The sequence below is a fragment of the Lissotriton helveticus genome, chromosome 1_1 (assembly GCF_964261635.1).
Source record: "Lissotriton helveticus chromosome 1_1, aLisHel1.1, whole genome shotgun sequence".
Classification (NCBI taxonomy): Eukaryota; Metazoa; Chordata; class Amphibia; order Caudata; family Salamandridae; genus Lissotriton; species Lissotriton helveticus.
Window position 1 is genome coordinate 1,127,167,559 of NC_136057.1, and position 13,423 is coordinate 1,127,180,981.

Here is a 13,423-nt window from a genome sequence, read left to right on the forward strand (position 1 = left end):
AGTATGTTTTACTATGCCTAGATTCGTAAATATGGCCATATTTAGCGTGGAGTGGGTGTGATGTATTCCTGTAGGTTCTGTATCGATCCCCCTATTCCTGACCCTATTCTGGTTAACGAGTTAACTAGCAGCCATCCCATGATGCAGAAACCGTTATCTGATTACGCCAGACCACGGCACAGGAGCGCGTTATCTGATTAGGTCATAACGCTTGCCATCTAATTAGGCAAGCAATATTCCTCCAGCCCCTGATAAGGCATACGGAGTTCTCAAAACAAATCAAACCTATGATAACCTGGGAAAAACCCTGCGGCCATTGTTTTGATTTCACCGAGAACTTCAGTAAAAGAATGCGCTAACGACCAGCTCGTATGACATCCTTATTGACGTATCTATGTCCATCCTTACGTCAATCTCGGCACCTTACAGGTATAAATATTACCGATATTGCCTTAAGCAAACACACGCGGTGGTGACGAGATCGGAGCAGCGAGACTTGCCGAAGCCCAGCAGAGAGCGAAGCCCACTAGCTGCCCCGCCTTCCTGACGCGCTGAGAACGAGACGCTGCCTTTCTCCTGCCGAGGAATCCAGCTCCGGCGCTTCCGAGCAGCCCTCGCAGGCAGCTTGGAATATCGAGACCTCAGACGAGAGATACTATCCCTCATCCATCCTAGACCTCAGGTACGGAACTGAATAACCCCTTGCAGAGAATTCTTGAATCAGTCACTTGGCAAAACAAACTTAACTTAAACTACTACTTTCTATCCCCGCCCACGTATTAGGCTTAGGTCAGGTACACCGGGGTAGGCGTGGTTAGAAACACCAGTTGAGTACGATTAGTCAAATGTTTATATGTATGTATCTATTTTATCCATTTTAAACCACCATATGGCTTAGAAACCATATAAATGTTTTTACAGTATTATTTTATACTTCTGCTTTTATTGTATGCACTTTACTTAACCATAAGTATTGCAATAATATCGATTCATTTCTCTTGTACGAGAAGAGAGACTGATCAATAAATAACATCTTTTATTGAACACGCCCGTCTCTTCCTTTTCTCTACAATCTGGTGAAACTAAGAATGCACGTACTGACTGAGTAAAATAAGTTGTCTTTTGTTTTCACACGACTCTAGAGATACACTCTTGATTAGGGGAGAGCAAAGTTGTCATGTTCTATGGTTGTCAGAAACTAAATCCCTTCTTGTCTATCCAGGGAGGTTCAACTCCTCCTTGTCTATTCGAGAAAGTTTCTAGTGAACTCTGAGCTAGCTGGCAAACCCAAAACTTTAAGTCTAATATCGACAGTAGAAGACCTAGTTAACGTCTGGTCTAGGTCTATACTATTGGAGGTATTATTTGTTATGGGGGGGAGGTTATCATTATTATTAAACCCAGAGATGAGCGTTTGTTTTGTTGAAACTCTAACAATAAACGGCTTTCGACCACTGAGATTTCATGCTCTAGTGTCGAGACAGCCTTAGTTAAAAAAGCATCCAATGTCCCTCCAACAAACCCCCCCGCCTGGGTTTTCTTTGCCTTACCGAGTTTAGTAGTCATTGTGTAGGTGATAGTCAAAATATGCCAAAGTTGTTAATTCACAAATGGGGCATAGAGTATTGTTGCTATAACCGGTATGACACGTTCACCCACGAAAAACCATGTTCCATTTCCAGAAACGAAACAAAAACAAGACAAATACAAGACCTCTTACTGCCCTTTAGTCCCGGATGTTGAATCCAAAGGGGATGGCCCAGCCCTGCCTTGTCCGGGCGTAGACGGGCTCGCCCATGGCCCGGGCTTCGCCCGGCACCGCCCGTGCGCGTCCCCCGGTTCGCTGGTGGAGGCGTGGCTAAGTAGAGAGGGTAGGGTGGTGAGCGGGAAGAGGACCACCTGCGTCCAATGACGCGCACTGCGTTCTGGTCCTCGCAGGCCCGCTGCCTCACGGTGTAGTTCTCCTCTTCTTCTTCAGCCTGATTCGGCGGAGCAGTGTGTGAGCCAAAAGTCAATCCAAGGCACCCCCCTGCCAGATAATCAAACAGACAGAGAGGGTGTCAGCACTTCTGAAACGGCTGCGAGCGGCCCCCATTAATGAATTAGAAAGCTAAAAATGTGTCCCAGGTTTGCAAATTGGAGCAGTTTTGAACTTGTAAAAAAACGCTGTAAAAGTGTTTTGCAAAGTATGGAAGACTGCATGGACATGAGCTTGCTGCAGGCAATGTTAGTTTTAATATCAGAGAAATCTACAGTGAAACTGACCCCGCAGACCATAAACTGCCAACAAACAGCCAAACAAACGACCCACACACTGAACTGCCAAAGCAGCCCATCTGGCACTGCCTAACTGTTGTATAGGTCAATAGGACCCTGTTTTTATTTACATAATGCTGCCTATTCTTGGCATACTCGTCGTTATTCCTGAATTCTTGATGGACTGTAGACCTCAAAGTATGTTCTGGCTCATCACAAGCACAATGCTTTCCATAGAGTAATGGCAGTAATTTGTGAAATATTCTGAACACCCATGGAATGAGGATATTCACACTTCAGTAATGATTGTATTTGTACATTGGTGGTAATTATTTTATACTGTGATATGTTGCTATGTATAGTGTTCTAGCTCTTTGCATTTTAATATCATTACCACTTCTGCTGAAGATGTAGCCTATATAATTGACATAACCTGCCGGCATTTGTCAATGCATTTGTTTAGTTATACCTCAATTCATGCACTCACTCATCCAGCTAACATGCTCACGTTCTCACATGCACCCACCCATCCACATATATAGATTTGTCCATCACTTTCCCTTAGAAAATATCCAGATGTTTTGGCTTTGCTGGTGATTGTTGAAGTTGGTTTTGCTTTCATTTTATCCTTCCTACATCTGCATTTCCACTTGTGATGCTCTGCTGTGTAAAAACGTGTATATTCCGAACTGGCATATGGCTATATTTTCACACACTCTTGCTCAAAATTATTTTTCAGGATGTCTTCCTCAAGTGCCAAGTGCTCTTGCAGTTCCCGTTCCTCAGCTGCCACGAAAGCATAGACCCCTACTCTTATATCGCAAGTTGTATAAATGACTTATGCAAGTAAGTAAATCTGTAAAAAACATACAATTTAAATACTTTTGCCGTATGACTTTGTATGTATGCAACATGAACCTTAGCATAATACAATGAAATGCTACACACTAGAGTGGTATTTAAGGCGTACAGAAGGGGATTGATGCAATAAGGAAATTTCAGGGTTTTTCAGGGTGAGAATGAATGCGCAAGAGCGACCAGTGGTGCAGCAAGGGCGCTATTGGCCCTAGTACAAGCAAGGAAAATTCCCGTCCCGCGTTGAGTAGTGAAATCCAGCCACTATGGAGTTCAACGAGTCAATGGACCCCCAGGGACACAAACGAGGGCTTCTCCCCTGAAGATGACCGTGGCGGCACGAGGTGGCACCTACTACTTGGAGACTCTTATACCTATTTACAAACCTTGGATTGTAAGGTCTTGTCCATGGGGAATGTAATCCAACCCGGTCTGAAAGCCCAAGGGGACTGCACACCGTTTAAACATGGCGGAGCCTTTTGTGTTTGTGGTATGTCATTAATTTAGGCTTATTGTGGCCATAAAGGAGCCCTTTCTGTCCTAGGATCGCTGTCAACTAGAGAAGAACCCCGAGGCGCTCTGGTTTGCATGCCAAATAATTTTCCCTATTAAAGCTCAAGTTGAGAAGAGCTGGGCAGACCCTATTGCTACTAAAGAGAGTGCGTTGTAGAAAATGAGACCTGTAATTTGTTGTGTTGAAAACGCCAGGACACAGAACAATGAGAAATATTCCTAAAACGATCAACATTTAAGGATAATTCTGCTCGAGTTTGAAATTTCTTTTTTTAATCAAAGACGACATAATGATGGATTTTTTAGATAAACTAAGCGCTTAATGAGGGCACTACTTTTGCTGCAATTAAAGGTTCAGGTATCACACAATTATATAAACTACAAAGTATCAGGAATTCAAATGCCTCTGCAAAGCAGATTCAATATAATATGCGGGATAATTTGTTGTCATTTATTGGATGAGAACAGAAATAGGAGAAAAAAAACATTAGTTGGAAGGATAAATTAAAAAAAATACATATCCGTGCTTCTTTAAAGCCTGAAAATGAAGGTTAGGATTGATGCCGGTGCTGTATTGACGGCATTCGGACAGTGCGTTGATTTGTGAATCTGTCTTCTGTTAGACATTGTAGGAGCAGTTCTGCGAAACCTGTGGCGCTTTTACACAGTGGAATGCTTGACCAAGTGTGAGTCGGGCCAAGTGCATCGCTGCTGAGTCCAGAGCTGTGCCGCATTATGTATTGTAGAGGGTGCTAAAGATCAAAGCACATTCCCAGGGATTATATCTACACTCCCGAGCCCAGGTGCACCCATGCCAAAGTGGCAGTGCCACCTTTACTCTGTGATGACGTGCCTGCGGGCCTGCAGTCATTGCAGTGCGGGTAGAGCCCCTCATAACGGATGGGGGAAACAAATGACCCCTCACCAATCAAATGTTGGAGGTAGGATTCTCCTGCACAAATCCAAGATAAAAATGCCCTGGCCTTTCTGAATGACTATGTGCTAGGCAATAAATGCTTGCCTTTGAGAAAGGACCAGGTCCCCCACGTGACTGGGGTACGGGAGTATCTTTTTCCTTCTGTTCCTAAAACCACCCAGATGGTCCAGGGTCTGTGCGCGTTGTGCTTTGCGTGTATTTTGTTGTGTTAAAGTTCACAGGCACAATCAGGGACTATATGACTTTCTTGGCAACACGACCTAAAATAAGCAGCAAAGCGAAATGAGAATATATAAGGGGCTGCATGACCGTTCTGCTATATTTATCTTTGGCTTTGACATAAATTAGCACATGTAGGCTCATTTTGGCTCAGTGCTCATGTGTGTCTAAATCACCATCTATTAAAATCTAACATTTTCAAAAGTTCTTCAATGGTGTACAAATTAAGAGTGCTAGCCAAAGTACAGAGTCTGAAATTCCTCATAGTCCACAATCACTATCATGCAGGGTATCCTGCATTATGGAAGGTATGGAAAGTGTACCTGGAGAATTCATGTTTATGTCGTCCCTGAGCCAGAACAGGTCGCACAGAAGTTGTATGTTGAATGTTGGTCTCTAAATGTAAACAAAAGACAGTAAAACAGAAAAAGTTCAAAAATGGCAAGAAGTTCATGCGGGTAGGGTTATTTTCCACAGTGAGAGATACTGAGTAGGGATTGGTACATCCCCCACTTAATATAATGGTCTTCTCAGGACCTGGTGGGAATATGATCAGCCATGTAACAACACAAAGTACACAGGGACAAGAAAGAGGGTTAATCACTGGCACAAAAAGGCTATTAATAATTTTTTGACAGCTTTAAAAGTTACTCAATGGGGCAGTCTTCTTTCCTAAATATTACTTGGAGTCTTGACCAATATTATTGTGAAGCCAAGGCTGGTTAAACACTGAATGACCCCTACTTTCTACTCAGCAGAATTGACTTTGACTGCATTGCAGTGCCAAAACTGCCACTCTTGCAACATTCTGTCAGGTGCTGCGAAAACATGGAATTCGAATGTGCAGGAGGGGGACTGGGAGGGTGATGCCAGTCATTCTATGCCAATGAGGCATGGGTCAATCAGGTGCACGCCTAACCATGGGGGACGGCATTCGAAGAAAGGAGGCTGGAGAACAGTGGCAAAGCTAATCAAACAATACAGGCAGATGGGTTATTTGGTCAGAGGACTGGAGGATGGTGAAATGGTGGGGTATTGGGGTGGAGCCGTGAAAAGCACAAGGAAATAAGTGGGGGTGAAATGTTGATCATGGGTGTCCCCTGTCCTCTGTGTAAAAAAGCATAGGTGACCAATGTGGTCTGCACTTTATCTGCAACCTTTGTGGTACCAGACACGTAGATTGAAATTTTGGTATGGTATAACATTGTTGGTACAGATGTTTTCAAGAAATTTTAAGAAATGCTAAAAATAGATTGTTTTGATGTTTTTTGCAACAAATAATGTTTGTGTTCCTCTTCGGACAAAGTTTTTCAAAATATGTAATGGTTGACTTTTCCCAATCACCTTCCTGTTGATAATTGCTAGAGACATGTACAGATTCACTCAGTTTTTAAGTTCCTCCTCATACAGTTCTTCTTGGGTCTAATTACAATGACAGTGAAAATGTGTTGCAGTAATACTACAACTTGTATCTTGGCCTAGCGGATAACATAGTAAACAGTGCGCCTACCCCCATTCTGAGATATTCAAACTCGGAATGTTGAGTTTCAACTCACACAAGTACTGTTGTGTTATGGCTGGTAAAAATGATCCTGAAAATATAAAGTGCAGTGAGTACCCCAAAATTTACAATCCCAACCAGGTGCAAATTCCTGTTTGCGCTATCATTGGGATTTCTGTGGAAGTTGTAATGAGGGATAAACTATGAAATAGCACTGTTTTGTTGTGGGTTTCAGGAGTAAAAAGAAAAAAAAACACACCCATTACCTAAGTGAATGGTTTGGTTGCTCAACAAAAAAATCTACTTGGCCATCAATGCTTTTCCTAACAGCTGTGTCTTTTCTTTTAGAGCAGATGATGATGACACATATTGCCGAACAGTGACCGAATATGCCCGCGCATGTTCCCATTCTGGCTTTCCAATTCGTGACTGGAGAGATGACTTTCCCGCCTGTAGTAAGTTACCTATTGTTCATGCCGTGTCCCACCAGTTTAGCAGCATAAACTATCCCCTGGCTATTAGTCACAGGATGGAAAGCTTGAGTCATTTCACTTTTTAGTTGTTCATATTCTTTAAAAAAAAATCTTTTTATTGAAAAAATGAACATAAATCAATCTAAACAAAACTAGTGCAGTTTTGAGTCGAAGAAAATTACTGAAGAGAACAGAAATTGTATTCCAAGCAAAACAATACATTGGGTCAATAGCAGGTCAACCGTATCCTCAGCCCATGTACCAAAGATAAATTTATGGTGTTTCATTCTCTACAGTATCAGAAAACGCATCATTAAATGGGGTACAGAGAAAACCTCTACTCTCGTTCCAGGGACCCCATATTTAAGTCCTTTTACCAGGGCATCCCCAGCTCTCATACACCACCCTCTCCGCTTGCATACACTAATCCATGTCTGATTCCCAATCGGTGTGCCGCAAGTCAACACCCCCTTCCATTTTCTGCCAATAATGCATTTTGCTACCATACAGCGCAATGTGACCCAGAGCCATTCAAACCTTGTTAAGTCTGTGGCTCCCAGATATTTATTAGACAAAGATGTGGGGAGGCTTCAATCGCCTTGTGACGTATTTGAGACATGGTTGGCACAGCACTTCCCCAATATATCTGAAGGCTGTGACATTCCCACCAATGATGTAAGAAAGTACCTGTGTACCCACAGCCGCGGGAATAGGCCGGGGAGGCTAAAAAGCCAATCTTTACAAGTGCCGAACTGGTGTAATACTCTCTGTGAAGTCTTTTGAGCTGTATGCGCTTAAAGTGGGAATGGATAGTCCCTCCCAGGGTGATGCCAGGGACTCCCTCCAGTCTTCATCATCAAGCTCGCCCGCCGCCTCAGCCCATTTTACATGTATTTCGCCCTGGGGTTCAGGCAAGTTATTAGAAGTTTACGATACGTTAATGAAGTTGCTTTTTCTGGGAGATAAGCGTCCAGTAGTTTATCTTCTAGTGGGGAGGAAGCTGGCAGATCAGAGCCTTTAGTTAGTGCTTTATGTGGTGCACTTCGTACCAGGAGATATCGGAAAGGTTCCCCCACCAGAAGTTGATATTGAATTTGTATGTCACCAAACGGAACAACCCCCCCCTTTGTCCATAGGTCGCCCACTTTTGAGAGGCCAATTAGGTCCCATGTGTCGAACCCTGGGTTGTGTGAGAGCATACCTAGTTGACAGGACTCGAGCAGCAGAGTGGCCTGGGTAATCCTGTCTTTCCAGCCTAACGCAGCAGTTGCTGCGTGCCATATAGAAACCGTGTTGGTAGTCAGGGTGTAGTTAGGTGTGTATTTTTTCCCGCCATACAGTAACCTGAGGAAATTACCCGGAGACATATTGTGTCTATCCATTCTATATGCTGGGTCAGTGATGAGTCGGTGCATCCAGTGATTCAGAACCACCAGTTGTGAAGCCCAGTAATAGGTTTTAATGGCTGGCAGAGAAATTCCACCAACATACCAGCTTTTGGTGGGTTTGGCTAGGGCTGCACATCCGCACAGAAATGGTGGAGAGGAGGAACGAGGTTTTGTTGGTGGAAGACCCCTACGTCCCTGGTGATATATAATCCAAGGTACCGAAAGCCATCTGTGACTATCTGGGCCTGACATCCCAAGGGGAGGGTCGGGTGCTCACCGGGGCCGGGCCAAATAGAGCAAAATGTCATCGGTGTGTAGGGAGATTTTATCCGTCCAATCCAAAGACCAGTTGAGCCCAAGAATCAGTGGGTTGCCTCTAATCCATATGACCAGAGGTTCAAGGGCCAAGGCGAAGAGAAGAGGCAACAGGGGAGTGCCCTTACTCAACTTGAAAATTACCAATCGGCCGCCACTTACCATAATTCGGACCAGAGTGCGTGAGTAAAGCAGACGCACCCAGGATAGAAACCTCCAGCCAAATCCGTATCCCTCCAATGCAGCAAACAGGAAAGGCCACTCAATCATGTCTAAAGCCATCTTGGCATCTGAAGACATGATCACCGAGTCCTCCTGGATAGTGGAGGCTCGGCTCGGCCCAACACTCCAAACAGGTGGCGGAGGTTAAGCGCTGTGTTTCTGGCCGCATAAAGACGTATTGATCCGGATGAATGGATGAATCAGTTTATGGAGATAGGGGGAGAGACGAAGGGCTAGAATTTTTGCCAATATCTTGATCTCTGGATCCAAGAGGGAGATTGGTCTGTATGAGGAGCAGTAGTCAGGGGGTTTGCCCTTTTTATGTAAGATGACAATAATGGCTAATCTCTGTGTTTCAGGCAGAGTGCCCTGGGACACACTCTCATCATATATGCATACTAAAAAGGATGCGATATCTGAGGCAGTAGTTTTATAAAGCTGAATTCGGAGGCCACTCGGGCCCATAGCCTTCCCGGATTGCAATGTGCCAATTGCTTTAGATACCTCTTCCGGAGTCAAATCACTGTCAAGGTCTGTCACTTCTTGTGGATCTAATTGTGGCAAAGGCAACGTGGAGAGCAATTCCGCTGCTGCGTCACGGGTGGATATGGACGAGCGAGCATAAACGATTTTAAAATGGCTGACAAATGCTTCAGCAATTCTGACTTTATCTGGGGGCGGGCACCCTACAGGTCCACAATCTCCGCTACACACCTATTGGCCAACTACCCCTTATCTAACTATACTAACAACTTGCTAGCTTTATCACCAATGTCATATATCCGATGATGAGTGACACAATACTGAGTTCTGGCGGTATCCTCTGCTATATCTCTATATTCTTTTTGTTTTATAGCCAATTTATGTGAGGCATCTGAGGATGTTGATGTAACCATGTCGGCTTCTAGTGTTACCACCTCCCTCTCTATATCCTCAAGCTGTTTACACTTCTCTTTCTTGTGCCCTGCCACTGCCGCCACTCCGCAACCTCGAATCACAGTCTTGTATACCTCCCACAGTATCACTTCAGAGTCTACCGAGCCATCATTTTCGGTAAAGTAATTATGGGTGGCCTTGAGCAATTTATCATGCACCGCCGGTATGCGAAGGTACCATAGATTAGGCATTATTTTGTGACTAGTGTGGGGCGATATACCACTGTAATAAGTCACGATCGGAGAGTGGTCAGAAATACCCCTGGGGAGAGAAGTAATCTCACCAAATTTAGGAAGTTGGGTTGCCTTGCAGAAGAGATGGTCATTGCGAGACATACTCCCATGTACCCCAGAATGAAAGGTGTATTGTCTAGTTATAGGATTACATATACGCCATATATCAATCAATCCCATAGGTTCCAAAAATTCCGACAAAAGTTTACCAGGCGACTCCCCACTTTTGGACGGTAGACAATCAAGGACGCCACTAAGGGCAGCATTACAATCTCATCTCACAAGCATGTTCCCCTCGGGTAAGTTCGAACCGAAGTCCAAGGTCCATAGGTCGCATGCTACTCCACCATTCCAGCGGGTAAACCCCAAGAGCATCATGGTAAATGCAGTACTCTCAAAGCGGGTGTGCTCTTCAAAAGGTCCGAAGTGTAAATGCAAAGTTGCAGGCCAACTCTGGACACCGGTGTTTCAGGATTACTGTCCCTCATCAGCAGAGTGTAGGAAGATATTCAGGGGTTGCTGTGCAGGCTGCCAAAGTGTTCCCAGGTCTGATACCTCTCCGGGCGCGTAGGGCGTTACCTGAGCTCGTCAGCTCAAAGGCTCGAGGGAGCCGTAATAAAGTAAAAGGTCCATAGGTCGCACGCTACTCCACCATTCCAGCGGGTAAACCCCAAGAGCATCATGGTAAATGCAGTACTCTCAAAGCGGGTGTGCTCTTCAAAAGTTCCGAAGTGTAAATGCAAAGTTGCAGGCCAACTCTGGACACCGGTGTTTCAGGATTACTGTCCCTCATCAGCAGAGTGTAGGAAGATATTCAGGGGTTGCTGTGCAGGCTGCCAAAGTGTTCCCAGGTCTGATACCTCTCCGGGCGCGTAGGGCGTTACCTGAGCTCGTCAGCTCAAAGGCTCGAGGGAGCCGTAATAAAGTAAAAGGTCCATAGGTCGCACGCTACTCCACCATTCCAGCGGGTAAACCCCAAGAGCATCATGGTAAATGCAGTACTCTCAAAGCGGGTGTGCTCTTCAAAAGTTCCGAAGTGTAAATGCAAAGTTGCAGGCCAACTCTGGACACCGGTGTTTCAGGATTACTGTCCCTCATCAGCAGAGTGTAGGAAGATATTCAGGGGTTGCTGTGCAGGCTGCCAAAGTGTTCCCAGGTCTGATACCTCTCCGGGCGCGTAGGGCGTTACCTGAGCTCGTCAGCTCAAAGGCTCGAGGGAGCCGTAATAAAGTAAAAGGTCCATAGGTCGCACGCTACTCCACCATTCCAGCGGGTAAACCCCAAGAGCATCATGGTAAATGCAGTACTCTCAAAGCGGGTGTGCTCTTCAAAAGTTCCGAAGTGTAAATGCAAAGTTGCAGGCCAACTCTGGACACCGGTGTTTCAGGATTACTGTCCCTCATCAGCAGAGTGTAGGAAGATATTCAGGGGTTGCTGTGCAGGCTGCCAAAGTGTTCCCAGGTCTGATACCTCTCCGGGCGCGTAGGGCGTTACCTGAGCTCGTCAGCTCAAAGGCTCGAGGGAGCCGTAATAAAGTAAAAGGTCCATAGGTCGCACGCTACTCCACCATTCCAGCGGGTAAACCCCAAGAGCATCATGGTAAATGCAGTACTCTCAAAGCGGGTGTGCTCTTCAAAAGTTCCGAAGTGTAAATGCAAAGTTGCAGGCCAACTCTGGACACCGGTGTTTCAGGATTACTGTCCCTCATCAGCAGAGTGTAGGAAGATATTCAGGGGTTGCTGTGCAGGCTGCCAAAGTGTTCCCAGGTCTGATACCTCTCCGGGCGCGTAGGGCGTTACCTGAGCTCGTCAGCTCAAAGGCTCGAGGGAGCCGTAATAAAGTAAAAGATCCATAGGTCGCACGCTACTCCACCATTCCAGCGGGTAAACCCCAAGAGCATCATGGTAAATGCAGTACTCTCAAAGCGGGTGTGCTCTTCAAAAGTTCCGAAGTGTAAATGCAAAGTTGCAGGCCAACTCTGGACACCGGTGTTTCAGGATTACTGTCCCTCATCAGCAGAGTGTAGGAAGATATTCAGGGGTTGCTGTGCAGGCTGCCAAAGTGTTCCCAGGTCTGATACCTCTCCGGGTGCGTAGGGCGTTACCTGAGCTCGTCAGCTCAAAGGCTCGAGGGAGCCGTAATAAAGTAAAAGGTCCATAGGTCGCACGCTACTCCACCATTCCAGCGGGTAAACCCCAAGAGCATCATGGTAAATGCAGTACTCTCAAAGCGGGTGTGCTCTTCAAAAGTTCCGAAGTGTAAATGCAAGTCCGTCAGGGTGGAGGAGTGGAGCTTGGGAAGTTGTTCATATTTTTATCTGCATTACAATTGCCATTCAGTGGTTTTCCTAGAAGTGAGTGACTACCACTTAACTTTATTGTGGCAACCTTCCTTACAGATATGTGTGAGTGTGCATGCAGAGAGCTGAGCGGCTGCACCAAATGCAAGGCTTTACAGCTCTTAGGGTAAAACCCAGGTTTGGAAGCATGAAAAGATACTAAACATTGCATCTCCTTCAGGGAGGAAGGATGAGTTGAACAGTTATTATATCACTGTGTTTGGAGAGACTGCTGCATGCAGTAGCGGCTTGTGTGTGGATAGACTAGAGGGACGGGGGAGATGAGGGGATGGACGGACAGATGACAGAAACATATTTTTAAAAAAGCACTTACCTGCCTCATCGCTGCATTGCGCCCCTCTCTTCTGCAGGCACAGGCTCCCAGAGTGACTGTGGCCAATTCTGATACTGCTTTCATTCTGCTGAAAGCAGCATCAGGATTGGCCTGAGAGCCTTTGATTTGTGCTCCCAGTTAGACTGGGAGCCTGTGCCTACTCTCTCCAACCCAGCAATGCAGTTTGGGTTGGAGAGAGCTTCGGTGCGTTTGGCGGTTTGGGTGGCCTAGATGACCAGCCAGACCGTCATTCGCACTAAATAACAGTGCAAATCACTTCTCAACCAGCTTGTCATCGCCCTAGCCCCGCCCCAAGCCTCGGCTCCAGAGCAAAAAAACTATAACAAACAACGATTTATTATCGCTTTCTTTTTTCGGGCTGCTGGCAGGTGGGGCGACACTCCTCCGCCATAGCGTAGAAGAAGCCACTGGCTGCATAGTGTTTGGTTATTTTGCTGTAGTATGTATGGATTCATTTGCATTCCAGCTACTGAGTTGCGAGTAGATGACTGTGGGACAGCCGTGCTGTGCCTTAATCCCTGCCAAGCCAAGCATGTTTGGAATTGCGACAGAAACTTCTCCTTTGAGGGAACCAAGACATGTGGAAGATCTTCTCTTGAAGGACAACTTGATTCTTTTGGGACACCAATGCAGGGTGGACTTTGTACTAAGCTTTGCTAAGCCACCTGCAGGGAGATTCCTGGAGGCTCTAACTGTTAGCAGGTCATCCCCCCGAGGCGCAGAGTGGGGCAGCCAGACTCGCTGATTGTGCTAGATGGGCAGTAAATGGACGGCAAGCAATGAGCCACCACTAAAGAATAAAAACACAAGTGCCTGATTTTAGTGCACCAGTAGGGATACTAACTTAGTACTAATTGGGGATATGACCATCAAGTAAACCTT

General features: G+C 45.7%; 1 protein-coding gene across 1 annotated transcript in view; it reads left to right on the top strand.

Moving 5' to 3' along the window:
• Positions 1 to 13,423, top strand: part of OTOGL (otogelin like) — a 1,067,300-nt gene that overhangs the window by 113,115 nt on the left and 940,762 nt on the right. The window contains exons 8-9 of the mRNA XM_078649280.1: positions 2,996 to 3,102; positions 6,630 to 6,736. Of these exons, the coding sequence (XP_078505406.1) occupies positions 2,996 to 3,102; positions 6,630 to 6,736 (214 nt within the window). The remainder of the gene's footprint in view (positions 1 to 2,995; positions 3,103 to 6,629; positions 6,737 to 13,423) is intronic.